The sequence below is a fragment of the Leopardus geoffroyi genome, chromosome D2 (assembly GCF_018350155.1).
Source record: "Leopardus geoffroyi isolate Oge1 chromosome D2, O.geoffroyi_Oge1_pat1.0, whole genome shotgun sequence".
Taxonomy (NCBI): Eukaryota; Metazoa; Chordata; class Mammalia; order Carnivora; family Felidae; genus Leopardus; species Leopardus geoffroyi.
Window position 1 is genome coordinate 47,435,481 of NC_059334.1, and position 8,601 is coordinate 47,444,081.

The following is an 8,601-nucleotide window of genomic DNA, read 5'->3' on the forward strand; positions in this document are numbered from 1 at the left end:
AGCGTGCATTACACACAGGGAGCCATCCATGTATTTTCTTGAATCGGTGCAGCCCCCGGAGCTGGGGACAGATAGGAGGGTGCAGATGAATATTGTAGAAACATTTTAAAACATAGTGTTGACCTCTGAGCTCATAGGTAGCAGGACTTATCCAGACCCCATCTCTCCCTCTGGGAACCTGCCTGTCTCCAGGTGTCTGTGCTGGTGGGTAACCTACAGAAATGGCAATTTCCTATGGCCCCAACCTCATAGCATGGCTCACCCCTTTAGCTATTGCCTTAAGTTTTGAGTTACTCAAGTTTAATCCCACTAAAATAAGACATAGAATTAGGGCATATAGCAGGTTCCTAACAATGAAAAATATAGGGCAGAAGCTTCATTTTGCAGTCGGCTCTCCTGTGGGTCATGACCTGCTCGATCCACCAGCAAAAAATAAAAATCTCTGTGGCCACACGCTTGCAGGCTTCAGATCTTGTGCCCATCATCAGAAACACTTGAAGCCTTCCCTCTTTGGATTCAGGTTCGAAATGGACTCTGGTTGAAATGCTGTGCCCTTTGGAAGGGTTCTCCCCCTTGTCACAGCCCTGCCAGCTCTGGCTCCCACTTGCTTTCTCCCCCCGGCTCTCCTCTTTTCTCCCCTGCGGGGGTAGTTCTGGTCCTGCTGGCTGGGGAAGGAGCCACCGAGGTGCCAGAGGTGAGGGCAGGGCTGGGCACATCACCTCCGGCTCACTGCTCCTGCTGCCGCTACGAGGGAAGCGCCCTGGCCTGGGGCCGCGAACATTCACTGCCCTCTGAAGGGCTCTGTTCCTCCTCCTCCAGCTTCTGCTCCCGGACTTGGCCCCGGGCCCGCCTTCTCTCCAGCATCTCCTCAAAAAAGATCTGGCAGCTGAAGCCCTCTTGGATGCCATATTGGGCGTGCTTGAGCAGAGCCTCCAACGTGGGGAAGACCCGACAGCAGGCCACGCAGCGCAGCCCGTAGTCCGTGGTGACCAGCCAGTCCGGGGTGTCCCGCAGCTCCTGCGGGCAGCACTCCAGAGGCCCCAGCAGCTCCGCGTCATCCTGCTCTGGGCAGCAGTGGCTCTTGCTGGCTTCCAGTTCCCAGCACAGGTCGCTGTTGGAAGCCATCTCAAAGGAGGAGCCTTTCCTCCTCTGCCTCTTGACGAACTCGGCCTCGTGAATGCGGGGCTGCCGGCTGACCGGCTCAAAGCCCGACTCGGTCTCCCAGGCCACGGCCACGCCCTGCACCGTCTGCACGTGGGTGTAGAAGGCGCACACACTTCGCTGGGCCGTGTCCTCGTCGTCGTACAGGCAGGAGTAGCAAGACTGGTACTGGGAGTAAGACTGATACTCGGAGGAGGACCGGGAGGACGAGGAGCCGCTCCAGCTCAGCATCGCAGGAGCCCTGTGGGCCAAACACACGTTCTCCTCGTGGGGAATGGCCGGCCCCGACCGTAAAGGCGTCTTCTCTCTCTCCACGGTCCCTGGGAAATGGAAGGACATTTTCATCAGCGTCCCCGCAGGGATCAGTGCCACAACCCACCTCCAGGGTTCCGGAAGGGCGCAGGCTCAGGAGTCCTTGGGCAGGTACCATCAGCTCCTGTGTTGTGTTTCCCCATAAAATGGGGATGAGGATGCTTACCTCCTGGGGGTACGAGGTGAGGATCAAATAATGTATGAATGGAATCACCAAAACCTTGACTAAACCCCAAAAAGACCATCAGCTGGTGAATACACAGATTAGGGTACATCCATACAATGCAACCCTATTCATGGATAAAAAAAGGAATGATCTACTGATATATGTAAAACATGGATGAATCTCCAGGTGCCTGGGTGGCTGGCTCAGGGTTGAGCACCCACTGTTGGTTTTGGCTTGGGTCATGATCTCATGGTTTTGTGAGTTTCAAGCCCTGCATCGGGCTCTGTACTGACAGCGTGGAGCCTGCTTGGGATTCTCTCTCGCCTTCTCTCTCTCTGTCTGTCCCCCATTGCATTACCTCTGTCCCTCTCAAAATAAATAAATAAGAACTTTTAAAATATGCCTTTAAAACATGGATGAATCTCTAATGCATTACTCTAAATGAAAGCAGCCAGGGTAAAAAGGCCCTATACTGTAGGATTCCACTTAGATGACATTCTAGATGTCATTCTAGGAAAGGTAAAACCATAGGGAGGGGGAACAGATCAGGGGTTGCCAGGAGCTGAAGGTGGCAGGAGAACTCACTGCAAAGGGTCACAAGGAAGCTTTGGGGAGCATCGAAATGTTCCAGGTCATGACCATGGTGGTGGTTATGCAAATGTACATTAACAAAAAATTCTTCAAATTGTACACACTGATGACACTTTCATGTGTAAATTAACAGCTCAGTAAAGCCAATTTAAAAAGCCACGCATGGGAGGGGCGAGATCACCTGAGTGGCTCAGTCGGTTGAGAATCCAGCTTTTGGTTTGGGCTCACATCACGATCTCACGGTTCATGAGTTTGAGCCCCACATTGGGTTCCTCACTGACAGTGCAGAGCCTGCTTGAGATTCTCTCTCTTCCTCTCTCTCTGTCCCTCCCCCATGCTCACTCTCTCTCAAAATAAATTTTTTAAAAGGCTTAATTTATTTATTTATTTATTTTTTTTTTTCAACGTTTATTTATTTTTGGGACAGAGAGAGACAGAGCATGAATGGGGGAGGTGCAGAGAGAGAGGGAGACACAGAATCGGAAACAGGCTCCAGGCTCCGAGCCATCAGCCCAGAGCCCGACGCGGGGCTCGAACTCACGGACAGAGAGATCGTGACCTGGCTGAAGTCGGACGCTTAACCGACTGCGCCACCCAGGCGCCCCTAAAAGGCTTAATTTAAAAAAGCATGGCAAGTGCTTTGGCCAGGTCATCCAGCACCCCCTTCTAGAACTTTCAACATTTGTGATGTATCTTGTTCTTACCTGGGGAACATCTCGCCCTCTCCTTAAACATTCACTGTACCCCATCACCATATAAATGCTTGCCATGTTTTAACTCCATTAATATTTAAAAAAAAAAAAAGCCCTACGAAATTACATTGTAACAATTCCTCTTTGACAGATTAAGAAACTGAGGCAGAGTTTAACTAACCGTTGAGCTGGTGTTACCCTTAGGTGCTGCCCATGGTCACTTCATAGTGGTCTTCAAATTGATGTTCTGAATTAACTTTAATCAATTTATTATAAGGGACTTTTTTATATTATTCTGAAATCACAGGGCTGACATGGCAATTCTGCTTCTCCGACGTGTATTAAAATATATATTCACATTTTACGTTTTCATCCTTGTACCTCCTGAAATCACCTCGTGTACTCACGATGGCCTCAGGCATTGGTCCATTTTTATGACCAATACACTTTTGCAACAGCACTGAAGGGTGACCCAGTGCCCATCCCTCACCCTCCAGGACCTCCCTCCCAGGGAACCAACCCTCTCTCTTTTTATCTACCTGAACCGCACACTTCCACACTCTCCCCCGTGGGCTCTGGGCTGGCCAAGCTGAGGCTGGTCCCATCTGTTGGTGATTGTTCTCCCCTGTGGTCTGTGAAGTGGCGTTTCATGACTGGACACCAGAGCCCAGGGGACTCAGCGCTCCAGCTGTTTAGTGAGGGTTGGCTTGGGCTGTGCCGAAGTCCTTCTCTGGCCCCAGCCCAAGTGGCTGCTGGGCTCCCTGTGGTTACTAGGATCCTGGCTTTATTCTGTGACCTCATCGATGACACTGGTCTGTTCTGTGACCCATGGCAAGGACTGAGACCCAATCTAGAGGGGAGGAGAGGCTTCTCACCGAGATCTCATTTCTCGGTGGGACCCTTTCCTGTCTTGTTTATTGTCAGGATTGCAAACATAAAACACAAACGCACACACATAGAAACACTTACACACACATAGAGACACAAATACTGAAACATACCCGCGAAGACACTTATACATATATAAATACATATATCCTCACGCAGGCATGCACATAATACTCAGACACACATACACTTAAATATACATAAACAGACACAAACACAGACACATACACATTCATGCACATATAAACTAACACACACACCCAAATTCACACACACATTTACCTAATGACACGTTTCTGTTCACACGCGCATACATACAATTCACACCATGTTCCCTTAACTACACACATGTTTGCACACACACTGCCATCGCCCAACATCAAAATGGGCCTACTGGGGCACCTGGGTGGCTCAGTCGGCTAACCATCCGACTTCAGCTCAAGTCATGATCTCAGGATTCTTGGGTTTGGGCCCCGAGTCACTCTGGCATGCCTTCCTACCTGCCGTCTCTCTGCTCCTGGAGGTCTCAGTGTTGGAACACACTTCCTCCAAAACACTTCTCTCCATTTCCCTCCCACCTCTGCTCAGTGTCACTAACTCTACTCCTCTGCCTCTCCGAATCTAAACAGCTCAAAAAGGTGACGGATATTCCAAAAGTAACCCCAACACTGTCCACACAGCCAGCACCTAGGAAAATATACTCCTCTCCAGAGTGAAAGGCCACTGCATGAAGGAAAACACCACAGAGCTTTATGGAGTGATGAAAGGTCACACTTGCACCTACAAAGAGACAATGTTCCCTGGTGGAGACAGGAAAAACTGTAAGTCGTGCTCTCTCTTACCAAATAAATCCAGAGACCTGCCTTATAAAAATAAGGGGGGGAGGGGATGCCAGCACACAAAAAAATAAGTAGATCAATAGGAGATAAAAGTAGTCCAGAAAAACATCACATTATATATCTTAATTTTCAACAGATAAAGTTAACAAAAGTCTGCTAGAAAAAGAAGACTCGGTCAATAAATGATGCTGAAAATTTTTATTCACATTTTTTTAAATCAACATTGGTCTCATCTCATATAAAACAACTTGGAATATTTTCATATGGTGCTAGGATTGTGTTTTAATTAAAAATGCACAGAAAGAAAATAGAAGTTAACACCCTAATTAATGATAGGGTGGTTTTCTGAACTTCTGTGCTATCAATCATCACAAGCATCAGGAATCCTTGTCACCTTTTTTTTAACTTCATCACTTAAAAAAACCAAAACAAAACAGAAAACAAAACCTCGCTGTTTCAATTTGCATTTCTTTGCTTTTTAGTGAAACTGCAATGAACAGTTCAGTAAAGGAAATGAACAGGCAATTCCCAGGAGAAGGACTACAGATGGCTGATAAACATATGAGATGTTCAGCCCAACTCAACCTAACTATAACGAGGAAACTACAAATTAAAAACACATGATGTGCAGTGTATTTCTTTTGCCCATAAGACAAGCAAGGATGAAAAAGACTGATAGGACTCGGTGCTAGTGAGGGTGTAAGGAAGTGAGTACTTTTATACTCTCTTGGTCACAGAGCCTTTCTCTAAGGAAACTTGATAGTGTCCATTACAATAAAAAATGGACTCGTTCTTTCACTCAGCCTTTCACTCATCTGTCTCCTTCCCAGGAAACATTCGCATTTTGTACTATGTGCATAAAATAACACACAGAGAAATGTTGGTTGCAGAACTATTTTTTTATTTTTTATTATTTTTTATTTGAGAGAGAGCGTGAGCCTGTACGTGAGCGGGGGAGAGGGGCAGAAGGAGAGAGGGAGAGAGAGAAAGAGGGAGACTCTTACTTAAGAAGGAAACTCTTGGGGCGCCTGGGTGGCGCAGTCGGTTAAGCGTCCGACTTCAGCCAGGTCACGATCTCGCGGTCCGTGAGTTCGAGCCCCGCATCAGGCTCTGGGCTGATGGCTCAGAGCCTGGAGCCTGTTTCCGATTCTGTGTCTCCCTCTCTCTCTGCCCCTCCCCCGTTCATGCTCTGTCTCTCTCTGTCCCAAAAATAAATAAACGTTGAAAAAAAAAAAAAAAAAAAAGAAGGAAACTCTTAACTAGGATTCATGCTCAGGTTGGAGCCCAAAGTGGGGCTTGATCCCACGCCCCTGGGATCATGACCTGAGCCTCAATCAAGAGTCAGACGCTCAACCATCTGAGGCACCCAGGCATGCTGCAGTATTATTTATAATGGGGGGTGGAGGGGAAGGGAAACATTTCAAAGATCCATCAAAAGAAAGAGGTAGTTACATAAATTGCTACACAACCAAATTGTGGAATACTAGAGTATTCTGTGTGTTCGTGTGTCTCTCTGTGTCTCTCTTTCTACTTTCCTTTGGACTCAGCCACCATGTTGTAAGGAAGCCCAGGCCACACAGAAAGGCCACATGGAGGCGTTCCAACCAACAGCCCTGGCAAAGGTCCCCAGCCGACCAGCCCGTACACGAGTAAATGAGCCTTTGGATGATTCCACCTTCTAGTCTTTGAATCTTCCAGCTGGGGCCCCAAACATCTCAGAGCAGAGACTAGCTATCTCCTCCGAATTCAACTCTCTGCCCTGCCTGCATTCTTGACCCTCAGAAACTGTGAGCGTAGTGAAAGATCCAGCTCTCACTAGGTTTGGGGGCAATTTGTTATGCAGCCATAGTAATTCAACAGACTGATCTTACCTGTCATGTTTAAATATGTTCTAGTTCAACAGCTCATTGGCCAGTGTCTACACCGTAGTGCACAGTCCTGGTGGGGCCCTGTGGTTCCCCAAGGACAACATGGGGAGTTTGACTCCTTCTACCCATCATCCCTTCCTGTGTTTGTTTGCTCAAAGTATTCACATACACCAGTTTCAGAATTGTCCATCTGTACCCCTCCGGGAAACTACCTTACTAACTACATTACAGTGTTCCTATACCCTTGCGTTCGTGTTTAGCCTTGCATTTTCTGGTCAAAACCCTATTTTCCAAAGTCACGTGAGCTCGTTCCTTTATTCCTCCAGAATCTATGTATGCTCAACAACCCTGCCACATAGGTATATTTAACCCTACTTTATAGGGGGAGGTTGAAGTTCAGAGGGGTGAGGTGAGGCACAGGTAGGAGGGATGAAGTGGGGTGCTTATACCCCAAACCCAGAGGCAGGGCTGTTTTCCATGCTGCCCAGATGCTCTTCCTTGTGGGCTACTTCGCAGCAAGTGGCTTAGAGCAAAGCCCCACCAAAGATGTGCAAATATCCTTCACCCTCATGTGGACTCTGGGTTGCTTCTGTCCTAAGAAGGTGCTCTTTCCCAGCCCCTCCCCTTGCTCCCTGCAGATATTTAGCTAAGTAAGGCCACCCATACAGGGTTCCTGCCCTCCCCTGCCCCCCGGGAAAAGGAGGGAAGAATGGTTAAGGCCCAGGCCCGCCCAGCCCACTGCGTCCCAGGCGCTGAAGTTTTCCAGCTGGTTCCCCAGCTTTGCCAAGAACTTCCGTGCTCCACTGCTGTGGCCGACAGGGTTGGTGTGCAGAACTCCAAAAGGACCAACACAGCATTTTCTTGGAGCTCTGACTCCCGGCCAGCTCAGCTCAGCTCACACATTGCATGTAAACCCTAAGCCTCATCAAGAAGGCCTGGGGTGCTTTCCAGCCTTAACTTCTCTTCCAAAGTTACCCTGCCCAGTCTCTGTGTTTCTCAGCCGGGAAGAGGCTAACAGGAAACAAGCCAGCCAGAGGCACGGTGGGAACCGGAGACGCCACTTCTGGCTTCCCTTCACTTCGAACTCCAGAGGTTGGCTCGTGCCACAAGCTATGCTACCGGGAGAGTCAGCTCATTCACCCCAGAGCCCATGAGCTTCCAGAAAGTGCCTGTCCACTCGGCCAAGAAGCCTGATGTTGCCTACAGGGGTGCATCAGTCCTGACATTTTTATGGCCAAGCTGCTATATAAAATGTCTTGGGGCGCCTGAGTGGCTCTAGTCAGTTAAGCATCTGACCCCTGATTCCATCTCAGGTCATGGTCTCACCGTTCAGGAGTTCAAGCCCTGCATCAGGCTCCAAGCTGACAGCGTGAAGCCTGCTTGGGATTCTCTGTCTTTCTCTCTCTCTCTCTCCCTCTTTCCAAATAAATAAATAAACTTTAAAATGTCTTAGGTGGGCAATACTATTCTTCTTCATACTAGAAAATAGGGCTCCTTGAGGTAGTACCAGCCACCTTACCACTGCCCTGCAAAGAACTCCTGTAATCAGACTCAACACCCGAGGGAGGGAGAAGAGTGGTGAGCTGCCTGGGTCACTGCTGGCCAGGTGCAGGGTGGGCTCCAGAGTGGGGAGTTTCTCCCAGTGAAGGTCAGTCCCCAGGAATTATTGATGACCTCAGCCTTGTGCCAATGCTGCAGAGAAAGTGCCAGAAGGTATCAGACAATTTGAGGATTAGAGTAAAGAAAAATTCTCTTTTTGGTCCATTTTCTGTTGTTTCTTGTAACTATTTAAAAAGAAGTGAGTCAGGGGACCATGTAAGGAAAAACTCAGCCACAGAGAAATGTAATATGAAGAACGCTTCCTCAGGCTCTCCAAGCAAGTGGGGAAGGGAGCTTTGCTTTTTTTCCCTTCAGCCTTAATAACAGGCTGCTGCTTCTCCGTGGTTTGTTTGGAGCTGTCTCAGGGTTTTGACCTTAACCTCAGGGCGCCCACACAAATAGCCTAGGCTTCCTCTGTCATCAGAGAGCAGGGAGGGGGACACCCTTCGGGCTGGGTGCTGGGGTGTGTCTGTGGCTGTGCTCCA

General features: G+C 48.6%; 1 protein-coding gene and 1 long non-coding RNA gene across 2 annotated transcripts; one reads left to right on the forward strand and one right to left on the reverse strand.

Moving 5' to 3' along the window:
* Positions 1-278: 278 nt before the first annotated feature.
* Positions 279-3,694, reverse strand: FAM170B (family with sequence similarity 170 member B). Its single transcript, XM_045439795.1, has 2 exons — positions 3,462-3,694; positions 279-1,481 (listed from the first exon to the last, which is right to left on the reverse strand). Exons 1-2 carry the CDS (start codon positions 3,571-3,573, stop codon positions 745-747), a joined length of 849 nt encoding a protein of 282 aa, XP_045295751.1. The 5' UTR covers positions 3,574-3,694; the 3' UTR covers positions 279-744.
* Positions 3,695-3,730: 36 nt separating this feature from the next.
* LOC123577507 lies at positions 3,731-5,447 on the forward strand. The gene is made up of 3 exons (XR_006701886.1): positions 3,731-3,814; positions 4,440-4,631; positions 5,132-5,447. It is a non-coding gene; the product is annotated as an uncharacterized LOC123577507 (long non-coding RNA).
* Positions 5,448-8,601: the final 3,154 nt, after the last annotated feature.

Bases quoted from the DNA above. Each gene is read 5' to 3' on its own strand.
- FAM170B (XM_045439795.1), bottom strand. From the start codon at position 3,573: ATGAAACGCCACTTCACAGACCACAGGGGAGAACAATCACCAACAGAT. The intron at 1,482-3,461 runs GTAGATAAAAAG...TCCATTTCCCAG, and splicing joins TGTGGAAGTGTGCGGTTCAG to GGACCGTGGAGAGAGAGAAG.